This window comes from Amblyomma mixtum, chromosome 3, assembly GCF_055824585.1.
Source record: "Amblyomma mixtum isolate Tamu chromosome 3, ASM5582458v1, whole genome shotgun sequence".
NCBI lineage: Eukaryota > Metazoa > Arthropoda > Arachnida > Ixodida > Ixodidae > Amblyomma > Amblyomma mixtum.
In genome coordinates, this window is record NC_143014.1 from 76190363 (window position 1) to 76216698 (window position 26336).

The following is a 26336-nucleotide window of genomic DNA, read 5'->3' on the forward strand; positions in this document are numbered from 1 at the left end:
TTGCACAATTTCTATGCTGGAAAAAACAGGGAAAACTAATGTAAAATTGCTTCACTGGCTCAGAAGAATGTGAAAGAACAAAGGCAAAGCACAGAAAAAAGTGGCACGACCTTGATGCTATCACTTCACTATGGCAGCACCACACAGCAAGGATGACACAGTCTTGCATGGCATGCTATTCTTCCTTTCAGCAGTGAACAAGGCACATGCATTTGAGCACAATCCATGCAGTTTGTTCATTCGTTAAATTGCATCAATTAAACATTGACAAGGACATTCATGTAGCTAGCTTGCTAGTAAACTGACTGTTTTCTTCCTTGCGGACAGTGCGGTGGAGTTGGTTCACTATTCAGTCAGCAGGCAAAAAAACTGTGTCAATCAAACAAGAACTGCAATAAGTCAATGCCTGTAGATTTTCCATAATATGGCCTTTTACTGAAAAGTGTGTAGCTACAGGAGGGGGGATTACTCCACTCATTTCTGTAGCATTTCCCCTAATGAACTCCTCTCACACAAGCAGAATACCAAAAGTATGGTGACGTAACACAGAAGATCAGAGTAGAGTGCAACACAATCCTCATTCATAAGACAAAGTGCCCAATTCGCTCAAAATTTACAGGCATAACCACTGCAGGAACTCTTATTACATCTGAATGACAAATGGGAATAGGTCAGCTCACCTTCATATAATTTATCGTGTTTGAAGAGTATGAACAGTGCTCGCAGATGTAGCGGCGTATGATGTCATGAGTTTCCAGATGACGCTTCAGGTGGCATTTTTGCGTGGCGGTATATTCACACTTGTTGCAAGGATACAGAACTCCTCGGCCATGTGTTCTGCACAATGAGGAGAAATGAGTAAATCTGTCTAAAGATGTCACTCTCGTGAGTATTCATACTACAATCAATTTTGAGCTAGCTGGTACGGAACCTCTGGAAGAAGCCAAGAAAAAGTGCACAATTTTAAAAAATGCATGTGATCCTAGTAAATCAGCTTAAAGAGAGGGTCTTACAAATTTTTTATTAATGAAGTCACAACAATGAAATCTTCAGAGAATATGTATTTTTGTGTGCTGATTCCAAATATGTCTTAATTTTATGTAAAAGAAGTCCTGGTCCTCTTATGCAATAGATTGGGGCAATATATTGGGCAACTTTTTACCAAGAGCTTTCAAGAAATTTTGCTGCCAGAAACTCTAATATGCATGCCACTGGTTTCTCCTGCTATCAAGGTATGCAATAAGGGTAGAATTATCATCCTGCTTATCGCAGATGTCGAGTTTCAGGGTTCTGAAGTTGCCACTTCATAATGGGAAGAAAATTTTGTATTCCTTTTCTGAAGTGACTTCAAAAGCTATAGCTAAACTTCTATGACAGGTAGAATGATAAGTTCAGCCTTACTGCATACCTTGATGTCAAGAGAAATCCATGGCGTGCATATTAGAGAGTACCGAGCAGCAAAATTCCTTAAAAGGTGTCGGCAAAACGTTACATAATATATATTACATAACTGCGCAAGGTCGTTTTACACAAAATTAGAAGACATATTTGGAATCAGCACACAAAAATACATACTCCCTGAAGATTTGATTGATAGCTGTGACTTAAAGACCTTCTACCCCCCTTAAGAGGGCTCACCAGCTACAAGGCAACTCAGATTTGAACTTTTTCTGTCGATAGATGGCAGCACCTGAGTACCCCAAAAAAGAGGGAAGTTCTATTCCCCCTCCAGGTGTGTAAACTACACCGTGACACGAAAGTATTCGTTCTTCCGCGTACAAAAAGTAGAGCCCAGAACTTTCTGTAGGTATGCGGCCAAGGTTCCGGGGACCGAAGCACAAAAAAGTTAACCCCTCTCAAGCCATTGAGCACAGAAGGATGTGGGGGTCATACAATGGACCATTTCCCAGTAACCCACCAATTTAGCGTTTCTGGTTTGGGCCGCCTAAGCTTCCTTCAATCTTTTCTGCAAAAATTCTTTTAGAATGGTAAGGTGGGGTGACTGGTTTCGCCTGAGCAGACAGGCGTGGTCGGTTAAAATGGCGGAAGAGAGGCTTGGCGCATCCCCAGGACATTACCCGGAAAAGGTTCCATTGTGTTGAACACCTATGTAGTCAGTCTCTAAATAAAAGGAAAGAAAGGAGCTCCTAGCACAAGGCCTTATGACTGGTTTTCTTCCCATTCGCGCATAGCCTTCCTTAAATAGCTACGGAAGCATGTCCTCGGTTGTAGTGACAGCGTGTAGCTTACTTTGCCTAGTATCGTACGAGCCTTCCCAGTGCTGAACACCCATCTTCCGCTTCTTAGCACCAACAAGGCACCAAGCAAATAAAAGTTGGATGAAACTTAAAAGGACGAGAAGTGTGGTTTGCAAAAGCACCGAGGACGTCCTGTAGCTATGCATGGTGACTGAACGCAAACTTTGGCACTGCATAAGCGAGTTCTTGATTAGCTCTGTTTACATGAACTAATAACGCCAGGTTGAGTCGGGGGTCGGGCTGAGCGAAGTCAACCCAACTCGACCAACGCGTATTTACATGAACTCGATTTTAGCTAGTCGAGACAGGTTCATCAGCAGTGACACCAAGCGTCGAGCACCGCACTGCGAGCGAGCAGTGGTAGCATCCAAGATTGAGCCACACCACCGCTGCTTCGGAGGTGCGACGGCGCAAGTCAAAAACAAGTTTGCATTCATCCTCTCCCCTCCGTTTTTTCGGCCCGGCAGCGTTTACAGGTACATCGGGGCAGGGTAGAGTTGAGTCAACCTACCCCTTGCGGCGAAGTTTACTGGTCCCGACCCCTTGACTCTCGACTTGGCGCGTTTACATAAACCCAGTAACCGGTTTTTGACCCGACTCACGTGTGTTTTGGTGCGAACAATGCCTTACTATGTGTGCTGCGGGGAGAGGGGGGTGCTTTTGGGTGTGGCCTTGCATCCCGCTTCCTTTTCGTACCACAAGCTCGAGAAAAAAAGAAAAGCTGAAATCCTTTCGAAATACAGCCCAAGGAAGAAAAAAGGAAAGAAAGAAATCTAGTTCGTCCAGGTTCTAAGAAAAAAGTGCGCACGAACACAGACAAGCAAGAAGTTGGTGGTAGAGTGTAGTAGCGACAAATAATTTGTCGCCAGGTGGAGCCACGTCGCACTAGTAAAATTTTAGCGCGAAATTCAAATCCCCGCAGAAAATACATACACAACTTTCAGAGCCTGTAAAACGCAAACACTAGGTTTGATATGGATAAAAATTGCAGCTTAACAATCACGAAAGAAAAAGGGAGGAAATGTTGCGGACGAAATTTTGATATTTGGCTTAGTTTTTTCCCGAGATGACATGAAAGTTCGACATATCTAAAAGCACCATTTTTCTGGAACTTTGCGTCTAATTGGTAAAAAAATGAAACTTAAACAATAAAATCTGTCCGCAACATTTCCTCTATTCACTAAAGAAGAAAACGCTGCCACAAACCTTATGAAAATCGAGTCATATTTAGACACGGTATAGCTTCTGAAAGTTCCCATGTATTTCCTATGGACACTGCCACTGGTGAACCCTCTTAATGTCAGCACAAGTGAAATTCACATTCAGCTTCCATTAGTTTGCATTAAACAAGTTTGCATTCATGCACTCACTTCATTCTTTGCGTTACTGATATATAATAAAAAAATTTCACCAGTTTTTGTCTGCAATAAACATCTTATAAAAAAAATGTGTGTTTGGCTGAATGTGGTAAATGCTTATTAAATTAACAATTACCAGCAAGATTTTTAATAGCAATATTCTTGTTGGCACTGAATGTCCCCACTGAAAGGCATGTCATGTAGGAGCACATCTCTGCACCCAATAAAAGCATGCATGGAGGAAGCAGCTCAAGTTAAGGCTGGCATTACAGCAACCATAAGTGTCTGTAATACAACACTCCTGCCTCCAAGCATGGCTGTCTGTGATAAAGTGGTTCCATTGCGAACCACCACAGCTTTTGCTTGTTTTCTTAATGGCATCTTTTTACAGACAGCTGTGCCTTCCTATTAGGACTATTTGGTGGTTTAATGTGAAGCAAGGTAATGCCTGTAATGCAGCAAGCAAAAGCCTTCAGAAATTTCAACTTTTGAGCCTGTTTGCAACCTGCTACAGTTGGCTGAAATGCAAAGAATGCATAATAGCATTTGTGATGAATAATGAACAGTGTACTAATTTTCATCCACTTTTCTTCACATCACCCAGTTTGCATTCATATTAACATATTTACTTTTTTCAGTTATTCTATTCTATCCTTTTTAAGCTTTTACCATTCTACTGCGTAGTTTGCAAATTTTCTTTATTCTTTTGTTCATGTCAAGTGCTTTTTTGTTCATAAATTGTGCTCAAACACTGCTCTTGATCTACAGATATAATGCCTAGACAAATTATTATCAGATTCACGTTATTTGCTATTTATACCAACCTCTAGTACTTTGCATTACAAACATAATTTTGCTCTTCTCATCTCACCTTGTACTCATAAAAATTTATTTGTTTTGTACGTCCCATAAACCATACCTAAAAAGGAATATATTTATCAGACCTCTATTAGGCAATAAGTGTCTTTTCGGTACATGTACTTTGATTGCATATTTGCCTACATCTCTACATTTTCCCAACGCCTATCTAGTTTTGTACTTTATGCTCATTGTCTGTAAAAGGCCAAATTACATTCTATAAATGAGGGACCTTATTTTGAACAAGACTGTAACCAATGAATGAAGTAAAGTACTCATAAGTAAGTAGCCAGGTAAAATTAACTATTTACCTAGAAAAGAAAATCTGCCAATGAATGACAAACAAAAGGTACAGAAAGAGAGAAAATATGCCACTTTAAATTAGGTTACTAGAACGTCACTTATCAATATAACAAATATGCTGTCAAGTGGCCTCTATCATTTCCTTACAGTTGCACAGGCATGAAATGACACTAGCCCCGAAATTATTAACTGAACCATTGCCAAACAACCTGTGCCAGTCATGAGCACTATGGTGCCATAATACAGTAGCCAACTGATTTTTCGGACTCCAATAGTTTGGACTTTCATAGTGTTTAGGATTTGGTTGAGAAACCTTCACACACCTTACAGAAATGTGTACATATTCACAACCGATACTTCAAACTATGCAGAGTCCAAAAGTTCAATTTTCCAGACTTAAAAAGGTGCCAGCAGTAATATGGAGACCATTTCTTCAACCAAAAGCTTGTTTCTTCGAGCCAATAAAGATGCGAGCAAGCATCACTTTTGAAACCAACCAGATTTTATGGAGTCAATCGAACGTACTGGCTTGGATAGGCTTGGCTGTTATTCCTCACTGTTGCCACTCAAGTTAATGGCGCAGTCTTCACTGGCATAGAGATGGCCTACAAAGAGGGTGCGAGCATTTTTAGTGAATGCGCTGAAAATGAGCCAGCTGTGACGTCGTCTGCCGTGGCATAGACGATGACACCCATGGTGCGGGGCAGATGGAGGGATGTGGATATGGGCCAATCTTGGTTCTGCTTGCTTCTAGTCTGTTCCCTCACTCGGTCTTCGCAACTGTTGTTGCCCATGAAAACTCACTGTTCTTGCTTCACGCGGCGCGTTCATTACAGTGCATTCGCTGCACAACCTGCGACCACGTCGCACAGTCCAATACCGGCGACATAAAGTAGCGCAGACACTATGTATACATGACTCTGGCTCATATACTATATCTAATATTATCATTAGCAAACAGAACTTGGGAAATGGCAAAGTTCGTAATTCTTGAGGCCGGTTTCTTGTATAAAAGTTATTTTTTGAAGTTCACGGATTTTTTTATCTGTTCAATTATTCGGACCATTATTCGGGTCCCGCCGAATTCGAGAAAATTGGTTGGCCACTGTAACGATTTCCAGCCAGGCTAGCCGGGACTATAACGAAGGTCACTGGTAGCTGCTTCACTAGGTTTTCAGAGTGAAATATGGCTGTGCCACACATGGATGCAAACTTGCCCTTTCTGCACTCTGCTTTGAGAGTTTAAAGCAACCCTACCTGGTGTGCAAGCGCAGAGCTGCTTTAGACTTGTATCCTTTGCCACATTGGTCACAAAGGTGCGGCTTGTCATTGGAGTGGGTAAGGCGATGAACGTTGAGGTTGTTGCGGCTGCGGCACTGATATGGACATTCTGGGCATCGAAATGGTTTTACGCCTTCATGAATCCACATGTGTTTCTGCAGGTCAGTGCTTGAACGATGAAATACACGGCCACAGTAGGGGCACTTATATGTGCGCCGGCCAAGGCGCCCCATCACTCGAGGGGGACCACCAGGTACCTGGAAAAGAGCAGGTTGTTAACATTGGCAAATCTGCAAGAAATGGAGGAAAAGGCTCAAGAATGAACAGTGACACTGAGATCTTCTGTTGTTCTTAAGCTTTTCCAGCTATCTTAAATACTGAAAATTTGATTCAATCCATTTTTCACTTCACATGGTCAACAATCAGAGATAAGGAAAGAAGCACCACATACAGGCAAGCACTGAACATCTCAACCTCAACAATATATATAAAGGCTGTCTGCGTAGCTTGCCCTCGTCAAGTAGTTTTCAAAAAAAAGAGTATGGAAACTCTTCAAAGTTAAGACATAACTAGGATTCCCAAAGCTCTTGCTTTTTAGAGAAACTCTTCCCCATATCAGTGACAGCATATAAGTAATTAAAAGTTGGCGATTTTGGTTCAAACCGAAAAAAAAAAGATAAACATACAACAAATTCATTTTTTTTATATTCAGTTTTAACTGCAGGTCAGCATGCTTCAGATGCATGCCACAGCTTGGTGGCTGTTGAGTACGAGTCAATATCGACCACAAGAGAAAATTACTAAGTGCGGAAGCCAGGAGTGCGGTGAAACAACAGGATCGTTAAATCAATGTAGTGGAATTGTGCGTTTTGAGGCATTGCACTGCCACTTTAGAAAAATGCCTGGTGCAGACTGAGAAGTACCTACTGCGTCGAACTTCCTATATTAGCGAAACACCTTCTGCTCACAGACTACACATTATCAGAGCCATTCCTTGATTGAGGTGTTTTCGCATGGAATGTAAGGATACTGAAACATTTTGTAACCATTACAAACAACTGTCACCTCAAAACAATGCACAAACATCACAAAAAAGTGTCATGTTTTGGCTTCCACAACGGTTCAGCGGAGCTTCCATTGTTGCCATCATTGTGCGGACTTCGTGATTGGGTGAACTCTGGCTCCTTCTGGGTTTCGACCGAAATCACTTCTTCTTTCTTTCCAATCTGAAACTTCATTCTTGTGAAGCATTCGCTCCTTTCACAGTTAATTCTGTGAGTGAAGGAGTGGGCACTGCTGCAACCAACAAATACTTGCATTCACCACAACCAAATAAAGATCTACTCCATCATGAAGGCAACTATACAGAAAGGCTCTGTTCCATTTACCTAAGGAAGGCAAGTGTATATGTGTGTTGTTCCCCTGTTGCTTTCGCATGTCCCCCCTCCCCATTATTCGGGGTTTTGCACAACCCAGTCTTTAGAAGTAAATGTCTACTTACATTTTGTCTTATGGCTGGATTACATAAATTTCACTCTATTACAGCAAAACCTTGGTGATTCAAACTCAGCTAATTCGAAGAATTTTTTCAGTCCTGTTATTTCTAATGTAAATCTGACTGGATAACTCAAAGCGGCAGCGTGCACCAGCCCGGTTAATGCAAAGATCTGAGGTGCTGTGCGAGCATGTCCAATCCCGATTATGCCACAAGCCAATGCGACAGCTCCTCGGAGCTGCAAGGTGGCACTGCAGAGTGATGCTGATAAGTAACGCTGATGCTCGATATGCGATGTGCCCCAGCCTCAGTACTCTCAGCACAAAAAGCAATCGGTACAACTTGTGGACCACCGGACACGAGTCTGCAGAAACAACATGCTTCACAGCAGCACAGGCATGGATACTAGTTTCAAAGCAATGTGCTCTCAGTGCTTCATCAAGGCAAGGCCAGAATGGAGGCAGTGGCATGTGCGCTTGTCGCTCCTTCCAGCCTGGCCGTGGTCAAGGCAGCATCTAGCAGAGGTACTGTCAATGCGTGTCCCCCGACGTGACTATTCTTGCCATGTGCCCAGGATGGGTTGACTGTGCGAATGCCAGCCTGCGCTGCTTCTTTGAAAAGTGTGCCATGGTTAGAGGGTTACGTCAACCTTTATTTTTCTCAGCCCACTGCGGTGGCTCAGTGGTTATGGCACTCGGCTGCTGACCCAAAAGACATGAGTTCGATCCCGGCCATAGCGGTCGAATTTCAGTGGAGGTGAAATTCTAGAGGCCCGTGTACTGTGCGATGTCAGTGCACGTTAAAGAACCCCAGGTGGTCGAAATTTCCGGAGTCCTTCACAATGGCGCCTCTCATAGCCTGAGTCGCTTTTGGACGTCAAAACCCCATAAACCATAGACAATCTTCTTAAAAAAAAAGTTCATCCTAACACTCAGGGTTGACCTAAATGCAGAGCTGACCTATCTGCTGGGTCTGAGGTAGTTTTGGACGAGTGCCAGGTAGTACGCACCCCATGCCAGTGCCCGTTCTTGGCAGAACGCATGGGGCTCCATAACTCAAAAAAGTTAATTCTTATGTAAATGAGTTCCACTGAAGAAAATTCAAATTGTTGCGCGCTGTTTACCCAGCTTGTTTGCACTGGCAGTCGCTTCCTCGGACAAGCGGTAGGCAAACTTCCAATTCCCAGAATCTCCGGGATGTGCATCGTGCCAGAATCCAAAACTACAAGACTGTTCGCAGTTCAATCAGCCCAGCTTCACGCGAGTGTGGAGACAGGGTGGAAGCCCCCCTTTTCACTTTGATCTCCATTGGCTTCAGAAGGCTTCAGAACTAGGCTTCAGAAGGCGCCCGTGTGCTGTGCGATGTCAGTGCACGTTAAAGATCCCCAGGTGGTCGAAATTATTCCGGAGACCTCCACTATGGCACCTCTCTCCCTCTTTCTTCCTTCCTTTATTTCCACTTCCTTCCCTTCCCTCACGGTGCCGTTGAGGTGTCCACCGATAAGTATGACAACTACCGTGCTTTTCAGTTCCTGATAACCAATAAATTTTTTTTAATGGTAGCAGAACGTACCTAAAAAGGCTGACAGAGCCTAAGGATCTCCCACATTCCAACTTGCCAACTTTCTTAGTCACCCATGAGTAAAGATGCCGATGCTGGTACCTTGCAAAAGCATGCCAATCCTTGACTATTTTAGCATGTAATTATGAAGCTGAATAAAAAAAATTAAAGCTGTTTCTATGTTACCAAGTTTGTACTGATGTGAATGATTGTTATTTGCAACTTTTAAAATCACTTCAGTTTTATCTGCAACAGCATGACCCGAGGCTCATGCTAAACCATGAACTGTGGTTAGAACCCGAGTTGCTAAAATGGCACTGCACCTTGAACAGCTGCTGTGCATCTGGGTGTTGAGACAGCATATGCTGACGCAGAATGCGCCAGGATGGAAACTGTCGCTGGCACACTGGGCAGCGGCCTTGACCACCATTAGCCGTGTGCTTTTGACGATGCTGAAACAATGAGCTTCGCGACTGTGCCACAAAGTCACATCGCTCACATGGAAAGGTGCGCCCCTCGTGAGCTGTCTCCTGGTGCCTCTTCAGGTTGTCCTATAGGTCAACGGCATGAAGACAATGCCCTTTTAAGACACCCAACTCAAGAATAAAAGTTTAAATGCAGAAGTGGAAGGTTGTTCAAAGTTTACATTCCTTGAATACACTGGCTAAGAAACCCAGATTTAAATGGAAAAAAAAAATCAATACCATATACTGCCGATTATAAGTCAAATTTTTTTCGAGAAATGACCATCGAAAGCTGGGGGGTCGACTGATAATCGAAGTCAACCAATACGCAGAGTCCCAAGGTCAACCTATATGTGACGTCAAAAGTATGTATTTACCCATTTGATGAACCGACTTGCATAATGACCCCCCCACACTTTTGTCGAGAATTTTTTCTTTTTTTTTAGGCATTAGCTTTTCTCAGCGCGTTTCTCAGGTCCAGTTTCACGCCATCTGCAGCGTGGACTTGGTGGCACGCTAAGATGCTGCGCACCGATAACATCACGGCGTGTTTATCTTTTGACGAGAGCTCCTGCGGGAATGGTGCACTCAGTGAGCTAGGCAGAGTGCCGGCTCCCAACCGACATGGTCTGTGTGGTATTTTCCACATGCAGCATCTCGGCACCGCTTCCTACTACCAGCAGCAGCAGTGGCTCACAGGATAGCGATGACAGCGACTGTGTCCTTCTCAAAAGCAACGCCGTCGTAAGAGATGCCTCGTGGACAAATAAAAAGTTCCTCTGCATGACTCAGAATTCTGAATACCTTACTGGCGAGTTAGGGTCACAGGGTGGTCAACCTATATTCAGAGTCAAACTTTTTTTGTGCCCAAAGAGGGCCACTAGTTGGGGGTCGACTTATGAATCACAGTCTACTTTAATCGGCAATATATATATATATATATATATATATATATATTATATACAGTAAATAAAACTTTTTTAAGCTTTAATAAGCTTTTTTTTCCAACTCTGTACCACAGCACCCCACTCCCCAAATTACAAGTGTGTGCTTTGCATAGATCACACAATCACAGCAGGCACATCCTCAAGAGCACCTACTCCCGAGGCCCACATGCACCATTATCTCACTGAGGAGCAGGTAAATGTGGCAGTCTTTTATAACAAAATATGGCTGACATAACCCTCGGACAAAGTCCCTCGCATAACTGTCACTACTAAGAAGATCTGAACACCTTAACTGCTTGAATGCCATTTATCTCATGAAATAAAAAGCCAAAAAAAAAAAATGTGAAAGCGGCATTGCAAGCAGGAAAGTGCCGAAAACAGAGAGAGACAAGTTAGACCTGCTTTCGGAGCTAAGCAAGATGCGTATGAAGTGAACCTGCAAGCACAAATAAAGGCACATGTTTTAGATTTTGACAAGCTGAATTTTTCAGCAAAGAATGATTATGACCTACACCTAGCTCTAACACTAGTGAAGTGTGATGGCATGAAGCTGCGAAAATTTTGTGCATAATGGCAACCACAAGTCACTGTAGTGTTAACGTTGTCTACTTTTGCGGCCTCTGAGCAACTTTAAATGTGAGCGAATATACATATGTGCCGAAAACAGACAGAGAAGTTAGGCCTGCTTTTCGCATTTAAGCAAGATGCCTATGAAATGAACCTGCAAGCACAAATAAAGGCACATGTTTTAGGCCATCTACTCCAGTATGTGTTAATGACATGCGTCAGCGTGTGTGTTCAAGATGTGAATTTTACATGCGTCTCCTCACTGCGATGCGAGTGCCAGCCAGTGTGTGTGTGTGGACATCACTCATGAAACTCACTGTATTATGCCATCATCAACCTTCATTCGCACTTTCCCTTACCTCCCCTTCCCCTTTCCCCAGGGTGGAGTAGCAGGCCAGGGCCATGCTGCCACCGGCCGACCTTTCCTCTCATTAAAATTCCTTTCTCTCTCTCTCTCTCATATGTGCCATGCCATAACCACCTCACAAGTTCACAACTAATTTTGAAAGGCTGCACCAGGTGTTAAATAAGCACACACAGAGCCACGTGGGCAAAGCAGAGCCAATCATATTAAATAATAAAAGCAGCAAACAGCAAACACAAGAAAACAGGTGTTTGCTGATCTGTAGTGATGACTGCAACAGCTGCTTTTAAAGATTACAAAATTGGTTTAGAACTGGTTTAACCAATATTTATTTAGTTGCACCAAGCCACTAATGGCCTCAAATTGGCCACTTTCTGTGGTGGTGTAAAACAGGTGTCACAGTTATGGGAGAAAAAATAGGGACACAATGTACAAAGGAAGTTTTGACATGCATTTTAGAGGATAACACCAGCAATGAGAGGTAAAAGCAATTTATGATCATTATCTATGTATGATGACTGTCAAGCTAGCTTCAAATCAGTGTCAGTGCAATTCCTATTACCTCACCTGAAAAAAATGGGAAATGCATGCCAGTAGCATGATGCAGTTGATAAATGTCGGCAAAGCCAATGCCTCCAAAATCCCTAAAGTGACTGCTGTATTTCTTATTCAAAATGTGTGCAATAAACGACCTCTGCACTTAGTAACTTCGTTAACTCAGCTTCAAAGCAGCATCAGCAAAGCTTATATGGTTGCCAACAAAGGGCGGACTTGATAAGAGGACCTCCACTGACACTAGTCCACAGAAAAAGAAGGATCTCAGAGAAGACTTCAGAACCCGCCAGGAACTAGACTTAAATGAGGCCAGCTCTGTGCCCATAAAATCAGTACGGCTACTAGAAGGCACCAGCAGAGTGACAAAGCTGTGTGTCAACCCTGCCCTCAAATGCATCCACTCGATGCCTCGTAAGACGGTACAAGAGTAGACTTCTTACAATGGGGTGGAATATTGCATTATCAAAAGAAGTACAGAAAAATAACGGCATATAAAGGAATGCAACCCACAGAGATAAACTCAAGAGTAGACCTACCTTAGAGCCTGAAGAATAAGGGCACTTGCCACACTTGAAGGGTTTGTCCTCGGTATGAGTGAGACGGTGAGGGTCAAGATCAATGCGGCTGTGAAAGAGACGGCCACAGTCGGGACACTCTTCTTCCCCAAACACTTCCCGTATTTTGGAGTACACTTCCATGCTGAGTTGCTTGTAGTGAAGCTGTGACAATGACCACATCCCTGTCACACTGCTGCTCAGGGGTCCACTTGACTGCGCTAAGGATGCCTGCAACAAAGGTGACAGCACAGCAACACACAGACCGCAAGTGGTGAGCACCAAACTGTGCTTGAAGCTCACTGTCCATTGCTAAAGATGTGTCCAAGCATGAACAACCAAATGCCACCAAGAAGTGTCCAAACAGGACAACAAAATGTTCTTTACAGCTGTGTCTACTGACCACGTGTGGTGCATAGCTCTTATAAAATGTTGCCACATGCAGAAATCCTTCCATGGCTTATAACATCCATATCATCACGAACACCTTTCATTATCCAAATGGCACCTTTGAATCAGGTGGACAGGATATTTGTACCTACACATCAGCCACAAACAAATAATGCTGCTGCAACGAGAGTAACTCAAGATCCCAACAACGTGCATACACTCACATAGCACGCTGAAGCACCAAACAGCCACAGCATTATGTACAAGAAAAACTCATTAAATTTCCTTATTACAGAAGAAATGCAACAGCGCAGTTTAATCGCAGTAAATGATTACTTAAATGTAGAATTTTCAACATACCCCACCATATATGCTATGCTGTGCAGCTGTACAGATTCTAGGCCTAGCTGACAAACTCCCGCACTGCTGTCACTGGTTAAGAGGTAGCAGAAAGAGGGACAGAACTTGTTCACTCACTACACATGTGTTCTAAACGCAAACAGAACCACCGAGGTTTTAAAAATGGCTAAGAAACGGTTCTGACCAGCTGAAAATCGGGCCACATTATTTTTGACAACGGCTGCATATACATGCATACACGACAACATGGGGAAGATTCTCTGGATTACCCCATTATTACCATTTTTGTCGTGTAACAAAGATTATGCAAGACATTCCGAAGTTCAGTCTCACTAAATTTGTGGATGCATGGATGCAGGAGGTGTGGGGATCAATCCCCAGTGCCGCCGGGTACGCACCGGTTTTCCTCCTATGGGTACAAGCTTTCCCCTGGCCTGGTTCTTGGCTTCTTTGGGGCGAAATGCTTGGGAAAAAGGGTCTCTGACCCCACCTCGTGCAGACCAAATATGTTAGCGGTGGTGCTCTCTGTCCAAGCTGTCCTTGCGCCATTAAAATCAAATCATTATCATCATCAAAACTGTGTCTACATAGTTGCACTGTAGTGATGGCAGAGCATTTTTTTTTTATAAGAACTTTAGGACTTCTGAAAATTGTATAGTGAGAAAAAGTGTGTTTGATGATTACAGGGAACTTTCCAAATCATGTACAAACCGGCACTTTGTCTTATCCACCACAACAGCACCCTGTTACTTCACGTTCCATGTCACAAAAAGGTGGCGATGGGCAGCCAGTCCATCACACAGTTCTACAATGTTCTTCCAGCCCGGAATAACTTTAAAAAAATATGCTAACTGTACATGACATTCAATTTCATTCTATAGCCATAAATAATTGTGCATCATAACCTATCTAAGAAAAAAAAAGTGCAAAGGGGGACCATTCTCCATTCTAAAGCAAACGGTCAAGTCATTAGGTTTTCAGGTGGCAAAACAACACTGTAGGCTATTACGCAAGTTACAGTAGAGGGCTCCATGTTATTTTGACCCCCCCCCCCCCTGAGATTCTTTAATGTGCATCAAAATCTCACTACAGAGGCATTTTTTCCAACACCAGAACCAAACTTATGAACTTAAGCTGAGCAGTGAAATTCCATAGCAAGTAAGCCATCAGGGAGGATGCAAAAAGACACATGTGGAGGCTCCATAAGAAATGAACACAGTTCACAAGCTCACATGTTTGTCACAATCATAACATCGCATTGCCACAGAAGACAAACAAACTGATGGCTCTTCAACCAAAGCAAAGCCATGGCAGTGAATACTGACCAATACATACCATGTAAATTCCACAACATTACAAGAAGTACAAAATTCACAAATCTATTCAGAAACCCAAATTTGCAAGGGATTGGTAACACTGTGAAAATTTTGAAAATTCTATGTTCCTCCTCACATCACAGGTCCCCTCAGTGTACCTGCTGCCTCCTTCATCACAGTACAAGAAATGAATACCATGTTAAGTGCAGTACCATACAAAGGTTTCAATAATAAACAAAAGTGCTACAAAATATTTGGATTATGATATATATGCAATGCAATACATTCACAGTAAACTACGAAAATATGCAGATCAGTTTACCATCAAGCGTATTTAAAATTCCACATCTTCCAGAAGCTCATTTAGTTATTCTAAGTTGCAATATGTTCTTAATATTCACATCAAAGTTACATAAATTTATTATTGCCGCCGCGGTGGCTCAGTGGCTATGGTGCTCGGCTGCTGGCCCGAAAGACGCGGGTTCGATCCCGGCCGCGGCGGTTGAATTTCTTTGGAGGAGAAATTCGAGGCCCGTGTACTGTGCGATGTCAGTGCACGTTAAAGAACCCCAGGTGGTCGAAATTTCCGGAGCCCTCCACTACGGCGTCTCTCATAGCCTTAGTCGCTTTGGGACGTTAAACCCCATGAACCAAACCAAACCAAACCATAAATTTATTATGATTGCGATATTTATTTAAATTATGGCACGAAAGGATGAGAAAAACACTTATTAGGTACCGAATGTACACCACCTCTAAGTAAAGCCTCTTTAATTCAACCCATGTTAATTCAGAAATCCAGGCAATTTGGTCTGCAGGCATGGCCTGGGCCAACGCCCATGAAAGCCTAATGCATAGAAAGCTCATTCATTCTGACAGACTTCTGAAGGTGGGCAACATCAAAGTATGGACGGCACAGGCCCGTGACCTCTGACGTGTGGGCAACAGCAGGTGTAATGATGGTCAAAGGGCTGTCGCTGAAAAATAGCCTGGCTGTATGATAGTTTAGGTTTTACTTATCCGAGCTTTGCTCCAGCCTGCAGTGATGGCAGCTATCACCTATACCATGTCCACGCATCAGCCAGCCAGCTAAATACAGCTGTGTGATGTTTTGAATGCTGATCGGCACATTGCTGGCCTTTACGTCTATTTAGCAGGAGTCTCACTGTTCTGCCGCCAACTAGTGCCAACAGATCCCCCCCACACTTCTTCCGTTCTTCCATTGCACCGAAACTGTGAGCTTCTTTGGTTTATGGTTAATGGCGGTTCAACGCCCCAAAGCGACTGAGGCTATGAGAGGCGCCGTAGTGAAGGGCTCCGGAAATTTCGATCACCTGGGGTTCTTTAACGTGCACTGACATCGCACAGTACAGGGGCCCCTAGAATTTCGCCTCCATCGAAATTTGACCGCCGCGGCCAGGTTCAAGCCCGCATCTTTCGGGTCAGCAGCAGAGCACCATGACCACTGAGCCACCGTGGCGGCTAAAACTGTGGGCTTGCCATGCGCTGTTTGCAGTTAGAGAGGTGGAGACTCCAAACATGCGACACCACTGCATGTGAAGAGACTCTGCTGCTAGCACGTCACACCGTGAGGGAGTCTGCAGAGGTCTTTACCATTTTGGGGGAGTTCTGCCTCAACATTCCCAACAGTGCGCAATCAGTAAAGCTTATGGCAGAACTGTGAAAAACTGTAGCCTTGTAGTTTTTGTCTCAAAAGCAGCGAGTGTGGCCCAGTTGTCACCGTATAACTGCACAATGATGCAAACGGTTTTTGGCAGATTTTTGGGGGGCATTCAACAATTCAACCTTCAGATGACATGGAGGTTTTTCCTGTTCCCTTGAAGTCTGAGTTAGCGAGGCTTTACTGCAGTGGATTAAAAGGTGCCTTCAGTGGAAACCTGCGGAGCTACAAATAAACTTGCAACAAGCTGTGCTTGTCACCAATGATCAAGTGTTAGCATCACGTGAAAAACTATACTTTTTACGTCAGTGGAGTTAAACTCAATGTCCTTCAAGTAACAAAGAGAGCACAAAAAAAAAAAAATTGCAGGCAGCCGCATCAGCTCTCACCTGCAAATTAGAAGGGGAGTCAGAGCTGTTCTCCAGAGAGCCTTCAGTCAGCTCCTGAGGGATGTTGGCATAGCTGCTAATGATCCCATCAGGTTCAGGAAGATACCAGCTTTGACCAATAGAATCGGCGAAAAGTGACTCTAGTGTTGCATCGTTTGACGATGCTGCCTCAGCAGTTGCTTGAAAAAAGAAAAATAAGCACCACAATTACCACCGACAGCAAGTATCCTTGGGTTTTTTAGACTGTCCTTCTAAGCTCAAGCAGCAAGCTCAGCATATCCCTCACGCCCTACCTCCATTTTCTTTTTCTTCATCCACTTTATTGTGGAAACTGACCGCGGTGTCTTCTAAGCAAGTCTGAAGAGAGGACACTCTACCAAATTGAATTTTTCCAGTGTTTGGCCATGCATGTGGCGCCCTCTTAACTGGAGCTACACTACACTGACCATGCTGTAATGACGGCCACACATCTCTCTACTCATTTCTGCATGTGTGCCTGGCAGAAAGAGAGAAGGGCATAAATGCATTGGGTTGCTTGTCATTTGTTGAAAGCCAGTGTGTTCCTAAAGGCTGCAAGATTTGAGAATCACTGCTTTGCACAACCATCTTTCTTACTTTCAGGACATGAATACTACATTTCTGGTGCCAACTAAAGCACACTGAAGGACCTTAAATTTCTGTCTTCTACTGCACACACATAAGCTGAATAAAAAGAATATAAAATAATAAATGGTACATTCTAAAAACTTTTGCATACATCAATTCATTAATACTCCTGATAAAATAGCTACAAATCTAAGCCCAAAAATGTAAATGTGGAAACCTCCATTAAAAGAAGTACAGCCTTTGTCAAAAATAAAGAGCCCAAGGTGTTTGGTTCTGAGCCAAGCAGGGTGACTTTTTTTGCATTACCAGAGTTTCAACTCTCTTGAACGTGAGAAAAACTCACTCTCTCCCATCTGAAGCTTCGGAATTCCACGGGTGCTGCATGAGAAATGACACAAAAGCAAATCCCTTGGGCTGTACATTTTTGACAAAGGCTGTACACCGCTTTTCTGCCTTGGTACTACTTAGCTGCGGAAATGATCCCAAGAAAAAGCCCCCCCCCCCCCCCCCCCCCCCCTCTAAAAAAAGGGAGAAATAATAATTTTGTGCAGGCTGACACCAAAGAAAGCAATATAAACCATGATACAAAAAAGAATGACTGCACCAGTCACTTTCACAGGGATGGACCAAATTGTCAAAAGCAATTGGCTACACTTGCTGCACCAGTTCAAGGACAGCAGCGATTTCGAATTCATTTTGCCAGTGCGTTGCAGACCCCCTGCACTTCTGCACTTCTGCATTCATTTTGACAATGTGCCCCTCTAGTTCATCATGAGTTCTTCGCTGGCTTGCACTCTACCAAGTTGAAGTGCAGCTGTAGTGCAGCAAGATGGCGGCACCCCTGCGTAGGTAGGAGAAGATATGACCGCAGTCTGAAAGGAATTGTGGCAATCCTTTCTTGCAAAGAGGAGGTGGGTAGCTGTTCGTGGCTTCAGGATTGTAAACCTGAGCAGTCAAGTCAAGCACTGAGGGCAACGTTTCAGCGTACACAATAAAAGCTTGTTAATTCATCCCCCGTTACTTTGGAAATCCGGACAATAGACCAATTTCACCAGCAGTACACCTACGCCATCCCACCCGCAATGCATTCTGGGAGTTGTGGTGCACCGGCTGGCGGCTGCGTCGGCGTGGTGCGTGAGGTACGCGCAACAAGCAGACATGTTTGCATCCCCACATGGTGTTTACCTGCATGAATGCTGGATTTGTGGGACAAGTGGGTTCACCTGAGGAAAGTCACATGTTCAGACAGCTGAGCAAAGCAGCGGGCCCTGGGTTTTTCGTATTTTCGGAAAGAAGAAAAAATTCCCGAAAATAGAGCACAGGAGCTGGTCATGAGAGTCAGCTGAAGGAGCCCTATTCGGCATATTTAGACATCGTGTCCCTGTTAATCAGTGTACACTGGCAAATGGCGAATTCTCTAAAGCTTCGAAAATCCTTTTACGCACCATTCAGCTTTAAGGGAGGCCCTTAAACTGCCAACAAAAGCAGGTAGTCGAATTCTCCTTTGGGCTGCTTACGCCGACTTTACAGCGATTACTTCTCGATGTAAGGTTGTGGATGAAGAACTGTGCCAAGTTTTATTGTAATATTCAGGAGCCCACAATGCATGTGTGCTTGATGTGCATATTCATATACTAATCCCTCAAGCTGCCATATTAGCGATAGTGCTTTTTCTGTTTCATGGAATGAGAAAGCATGACTATAAAAATGTACAATTGTGGAAGATTTTTTAATTTTTTGTTGTATATCAGTCTTTGACTATTCCATTTTAACAACATACCATTTATGCCGGAGCATCACCCCCAGCTTGATCAATATTTTCAGAAATTAAATTAAAAAAAAAACTGGCATCTAGTGTTCACCAATCAGTTAGTACGTTCAGACCCGTACTGAGAAAATAGCGAGAGCGAGTCGCACGAGACGTGGGTGGGACAGTGCCCTCCGTGAGAACGAATGCCGAAGGGCCCCTGCGGAGAGATTCCCGGCCAGGTGGACAGACTCTCAAGTGAAAAAACTCAGCCGGAACCAGAAGGCGCAAGCTAGGCTTAGCTCGGCGCTGCCGAGCGAGGCCGCGCTACGCGCCTGCATGGATTCTGCGTTGTCGACGACAGCTACGCGGGCGCCCGCTGTGTTACCACCTGACGCGGCCTCCACGTCTACGCTACCTTCAGCGCCTACGGGTCTCCAACCTGCTCAGTCTCCCGATGCCACGACACTGGTCTGTGCCATGGACTGCTCCACCGCCTCCGTGCCTGTGGCACTCCCTCAAGAAACAGTGCCCGTCACACCTGTTCAGCACTCCCATCAAGGGTCGACACCAGCGTCTGAGCCCCTGCAGCCTCCACTGATGCCTCCCGTGAGTCGAGCCTCGCTTCCACCTGCTGCTCACTCTTTCCGCGTCACCATCAAGCCCACACTGCGCTTTGATATAACTGCAATCCCTGCCCGGTATGTTCAAGCCACAATTGACCACGCTCTTGGCTCTTCGAACTACTGCGGATTCGTCGTTTCATCGCCAATCTAACACCATCACGGTAAACTTGCCATCCTTGGTGGACGCCCAGAAAATGTGCGCAGTTACTCAGATCCCCCTGGACAATAGCAAGCATGTCCCGGTGCAAATATATTTTGCATCTAGTCCTGACACCCTCCGCTGCATGGTTTATCATGTTGACAGCACAAGTCCTCCGGAGGAGGTGCGGGCTAACATACGCTGCAAGTCTCACGTAGTACTGCAAGCACGGCCTATGGGACGCCGGGGCTCATACCTGCTCGTTCTGCAAGGCCCTTTGACTCTGCCGGAGTACCTTACTTACTACGGTGCGATTATCAAACCGCAGCCCTTTCGACCACGTCGTATTTTTTGCTATCATTGCCACAAAGAAGGCCATATGCAAACCACCTGCCCTAATCCTGCTGCTGTGATTGACATGAATGAACCATCAGTTCTTTGCGCCTTATGCAAATCGCCGGACCACGATATACGCTCTCCCGCTTGTCCAAAGAAGAAGCGAGCGAAGAAGCTGCACAATCCATCTGTTAAACAGGATATTCCTACAAGTAATCGTTTTGCTGCCCTCGCATGTGATGACGACGACTTCCCTGAGCTTCCTTCAACTGACCCCGCTGCGCAGCACCCGTCTTCTCAGCACCCCTCTTCTCGGCAGCGTTCATACGCACAAGCGGTTCGCCTTCGTGGATCAAATGATACACCAACACGACCAGTGCATCCCTCACAAGTGGATTCCACAGATGAAGACGCAGCTTTAGAAAATGCTATCGTGGAGGCTCCCCGTCGACTAGACGAACTCACCCAGCGCCGGGAACAGCGTCGTTCTCACTCCTCTAGAAGAACATTAATCACTCGGGAGCAATCTTCACAGGAATCACCCCCAATAACCACTGGACCACAATCATGTGCCGACCACCCGTTAACCGTGACTACCCCGACAGTGGATAAAATATTGGCGCTCATGAAGCAGTTGACCTCCCTCATCATAGAAGCTCTTCGGCCTCGCCATGGATAGTGCATCATCTATGGTGGTGCAGTGGAACTGTCGAGGCTTTGCTAATAAGGCCACTAAGGTGAATATCCGCCTTCGTGACGGAAAGTTGAAGGCATGGGCGTTCCTGTTGCAAGAGCATAATTCACTACCACGCCTTTCGGGATTCTGCGCATACAATTCACCCTCGATCCCTGATCGCCGTTGCATCGCCTCCTCCCTCACCCCAGGTAAATCTGCAATTTATATTCACAGCTCCATTCCTCATACTCCGCTAGACCTTTCACGGTGGTGCAACACACGTCAAGAGGTTGTCGCCCTTCTTGTTAAACCAGCACGCACCCCTCTTATTCTAGCTTCTTTTTATGGCCGTCCTAGCTCCGCATCTCCCAATCTTGGATGGGTACGTTTCCTTCGTTGTACCAACCCGGGTATCCCTATTCTAGTTGGTGGAGACTTCAACGGCGCACACACTTCGTGGGGTTACCCAGCAGATTCCTCAAGGGGTGCGCACATCCAAGGCAGCTTTTCAGATAATTCCTTTCAACTTTTAAACCACCCGAATACTTCTACCCGCCCAAGAGGTGGCCCGTATTCACCTGACTTGATTTGGTGGTTAGGGCCCGGTAACCCTCGTTGGGATGTTGAATCAGATTCTTGGGGTAGTGATCACTGCCCTATTTTTATCTCCCTCACTCCTTCGCGTCTACGGAAAGTACGCCGCAGCGTACGCATAACATCATGGGACTCTGTACGCGCTGATAATCGTTTATTAACATTCAACCCGTCTTCAGCAGTGTCTACCCTCTCTGATGTTCTTGCAACTCATACAATTACTAGTACTGTAAATGAAGGCGACCCAAACCCGGACATACACCTCCTGAATCTGTGGGCTCTTCGTCGCCAGGCCGATCATTATGCTTCTCGCAACCCTGAAGACCCCATGGCCCTTCCCTCTCTTCACCGAGCTACCGCCCGAGCGCGGCGTTATGCAAAGCAACTAGGCAGGAAACGCTGGGCTGCATGGTGTGCCCGCCTGTCCTCTACGCAGGGCAATCGACATCTTTGGAGAGTGTTTCACGCCATGGAGCGCCCTTCTCAGGTTGCAGATTACACTGAAAGCATTCGCCTCGCGCTGAATGTGGACGAAGATACATTTGCACAACAAGCGGCCCGTCAGTTTTTTCCACACCATGACTGCACCCCTACATCTCCTCCAGTCTTATCGGTTACAGAGCCTTCCGATGAGGTTACTTCTGATCTAACTATGGCAGAATTGCTAGCCTCGATTGAACGCCTCAAGACTACCACTTCTCCCGGGCACGACGGCATACCAAACTCTTTATTCCGTAACTTGGATGGGTCTGCTTTGCAAACCCTACTGGATACTTTCAACCAAGTGTGGCGTTCTGGTGTCATCCCTAGAGAGTGGAAGCATTCTATTGTGGTCCCAATACCCAAGTCAGGTCAGCCTCCAGTATCTCTTTCGGCCCTTTGTCCAATTTCTCTCACGCCTACCATCTGCAAGCTTTACGAAAGCATTCTCGCCGCACGCTTGTCGTGGTGGCTAGAATCACACGATTGTTACCCAGATTCCCAAATAGGTTTCCGTCCCCAAATTGGAACGGAGGATGGTCTTGCTACTTTGGCTACTGACGTGCTTCACCACTCTCCGCAGAGTCACCTCGTTTGAACGGTGATCGCGACAGACATAACAAAGGCATATGATAACATCCTTCACTCTGCCATTCTTGCCTCCCTTCAAACTCTTGGTCTCCCTCACCGGTTTCTCCTATCCATTCACGCCTTTTTAACAAATCGAACCTTCAGTGTACGGGTCCATGGAAAGCCCTTTGGTAACTTCACTTCCAATAGAGGAGTGCCCCAGGGCTCCGTTCTCGCCCCCACATTATTCAATGTGGCTTTTATTCCTCTTGTTAAAGCCCTAGAAACCATCCCTTCTATCCGTGTGCTTGCGTATGCCGATGACATAACCTTGTGGTGCTGTCACCCAGATGCGTCTATCCATCAGTCGGCCCTCCAACATGCGCTAGATGTCTTGACATCTCGCCTCCCACCTCTGGGTCTAACCCTCTCGCCTACTAAGTCATGTTTCATTCGCATTGGAAACAAAGCCGGCTTACGGAAAGCAGTCCCTTTAAACTTTACAGTAGATAGTTCTCCGATTCCTCAGGTAGAAACTGTTCGTATTCTTGGCCTCCTCCTTCATACCTCTGGGACTGGCACCCCTTGGCTGACAGTCACACGTAAATCAGCTCACGCTACTATAGGTCTGATTCTTCGCATAGCTATGCGATCTGGTGGCGCACGTGCTCATACGGCCCGCCAGCTTGTGCGCTCTATCCTTCAGCCACGGATAATATATCAGGCACAATTTCAACGTCTCACCCGCAGACAGTGGGACTCCCTTGAAGCTATCAATCGTGAGGCTATGCGCGCAATAACATTTTTGCCTCGTTTGACACCCATACCCGTGCTTCAGGAGTTCGCCCAAATTAATACTCTCAGTGAACTCATCGACCAGCGGGTGGCAAACAGAGCTCGCAAACAGTCTCTACAACTTCATCGTTTAAAGACGCTCCCTCCGTGGTCGTATTGTCAGCTCACAGATAATCGCCCCACTGTTTCCCCGTCGGTATCAGCCGCGCATCTGCCTGAAGGGTGCATATTGTACACCGATGCATCACATACTGCAGAGCGGGGAGTTACTGCTGTATATAGTCCCTCCCATCCGCATCTCAACTCTCGTGCGACGTACACCGCAGATACATGTACCCCCCTGGCATTGGAACTTCAAGCCATTTACAATGCCATTGCTTCCCTTCCGCTCGTTCCCACATTCAATGCAGTTCATATTTATACAGACTCCCTCGCCGCCCTTAAACAGCTTAAGGCTGTTCGACGCACATTCCTGATTACACAATCAATTCACCTACTCTGCGCAAAATACCCATGTCCTGTACGCATACACTGGGTTCGCGGTCATGCTCACGATCCACATAACATTCAAGCAGATGCTATGACTCACATTGACACATCAGACGACCCGCCACCTTCCCCTCTTCCCCCAGATCCGTTCCTGTCCCATGTCTCCGATTCACAAGCTCTGCGCCAGCGAACACGCGCTCTAATTCCTCCGTGTTCGCACCCTCTCCCCCGTAGTCTTACTCGGCAGGAGGAGGTATCAGTGCGCCGGATTCGGGCAGGGGCGGCCCTGACCCCATCTGTCCGTTATCGGTGGGGTGATAAATATCTGCCAGCAACTGACAGGTGCCCTCACTGCGGCGCTGCACCGGACATTTGTGATGTGCGGCACCTGTTGTGGACTTGCCCAGCGACGGCCCCTATTAGAAAACGGCTCCTCAGGGAGGTCGGCCTGTGGTGGAACCGCGACGGGGACTATGTGAAGTGGACTATGGACAATCACTCCACCAGCAGCCTATGCGAGTACCTCGCCGAAATTGGTCTACACTCCTTCTTTTAACTTTCTGTAACCTACATTCCACTCCCCCTTTTCTCAACTTATGCCTCAAGGCAGACTTCACGAATAAAAAAAAAAAAAAAGAGTCGCACGAGAGACACCCTGGCAGCACAGATTGTTATCCTAACTAAAAAAGAAATCGGTGTAACAACAACCTGCTCAAAATCCAACTTATTGGTCACAAGTATACATACCATTCTATCCTAATCTGGCACGCTCAAAAGCCTCTCCAGATTTGTTTTTTGTTTTCTCATTTTACACTGAACACACGTATTTGTGACCATTCTATTACGCAAAATGGCATAGACCATACTGCTCACCTTTCTTGTTGGTAAGCCAAAGCACTTTGCAAATATAGTTACATGTTTATCTGAGCAAATATCTGAGCAACTCCTTAAGGCTTCGCCTTAAGGCTTCGACTTAAGGAGTTGGAACGCCACAGCGTGTTGCAGCGCTGCCAGGGAGTCCACGGAATGCCATCGCCCGTTGTGCGCGACGCCTTGTCCATTGGAAACAGCTTTGAATGCAACGCATTTTTGAGTACAGGAAATTCAGTAATTGTCTCACATCTCGGTGGACACCCGAACCCCGCCGTAAGGAAAGGGAGGTAGGTGGGAGTGAAAGAAGGGAGAGAGAGAAAGAGGTGCCGTAATGAGGGAAGCGAAAACTGAATTTCAGGAAAGGAAGTTGCAGTAACTGTCTCACACATCTCGGTGGACACCCGCAGCCCCGTTATAGGTTGCCAGTTCGAATTCCTGCCGCAAGCTCTCTAACTTAACTAGTAACTTTATGCTGCTCGAAACGCTGAATGGTATTACACCATCTGGAACATTCTGCGGCAAACGGTTGGCATGATAGACTTTTTTCTGATGCGCGGTGCCGGCAGCTACAACTACGACGCCGACGGCTTTTCGACCGAACGAGCTGTATACGCTGGTGCGTAAACGACTATGTGTCGGATACTGAAAAGAGCATCATAGAACTACACAGATAAGAGCAATACCATCTGCTGGGCTAGTTGGTTGCGATTCATATGTATCAGCAGCGCGAACACAAAACAGAAAGAAGAAGGAAAAGAAAAGTTGTAAGTTCAGCGGTCTGTACTATCTTCTTCTTCTTCCAATTTTGTGTTTGCGCTGCTGATACATACAGATAAGACGGTCGCACTCATATTCTCAAACACAACATATCGCATTAACAGCTGACACTGAATATCGCGCTGACACGTGGTGACCGTCATGTCATTCGTTGTTTTTTAACCCCGTTGTTTCCCCGTAAATCCGTTGTTTTAACCTTAACCCCCGAGTAAGAGATATGCGGGTTGTGAGGCATCACACGTGGGCGTGGAGTGCTAGCCTTCGGTCGTAAGGATGCAGATGAGCAGTGGAGCTAGAAATTAAAACATGGTCAGGGCACTCACGTCTGCTTTACATCATGGCACAGGGGTGCGAGTGTGTGAAAGCAACTGGTTGAAGCAGCAGTGTGTCAAGTTTGTACAGCTGTGTGCTTGCATCGCTCTCCCCCCCCCCCCCCCCCCCCCAATTATACGTAGAAACTTTCAGAGGCACCCAGCAAACGCGGTAGCCGCATCTCCACGATAGCCTGCATGACAAGTTTTGTATACGACAGGACGTCCGGGTAGTCAATACACTAGATCAGTTAAAACCTTGTAGGCTAATCCAAGCTACGACCCGAAAGGCTTTTATTTATTAATGCTTCTGGGATTTTTTGCTCACAGCCAATGCCGCCGCCGACGACACCGGCTTTTCTGCGACATGGGGCCCTTAACGTTATCGTGTTAAAACAACTGCATGGTCATTTTTAGGAATGAAGAATGACGAAGAAATAAAGACAACAAACATTCTGTGACATGGTTAATGGATGCCTGGATGGATACCGTGAAAATTAACGGAAAGTGAGGCGGCAAGAAATGCAAGCACTGCAAGCACTCTAACGCGTGCAAAGCTATGCATTGAAATGTTCTGCTGGCAAAATGCACAATAGTGATGATCAAGCATGTTTTCG

General features: G+C 45.5%; 1 protein-coding gene across 4 annotated transcripts in view; it reads right to left on the reverse strand.

Annotated features, from left to right (window-relative positions):
- LOC149350649 (zinc finger protein ZFAT-like) overlaps positions 1 to 26336 on the reverse strand; it is a 98128-nt gene that overhangs the window by 20889 nt on the left and 50903 nt on the right. For 3 of the 4 annotated variants that reach the window (XM_089579732.1, XM_089579731.1, XM_089579734.1), the window contains exons 13-17: positions 16701 to 16879; positions 12547 to 12795; positions 9437 to 9664; positions 6035 to 6315; positions 681 to 837 (exon numbers count right to left, since the gene is read on the reverse strand). In XM_089579732.1, coding sequence (XP_089435858.1) covers positions 681 to 837; positions 6035 to 6315; positions 9437 to 9664; positions 12547 to 12795; positions 16701 to 16879 — 1094 coding nt within the window. The remainder of the gene's footprint in view (positions 1 to 680; positions 838 to 6034; positions 6316 to 9436; positions 9665 to 12546; positions 12796 to 16700; positions 16880 to 26336) is intronic. The other variant, XM_089579733.1, reaches the window with a different exon arrangement.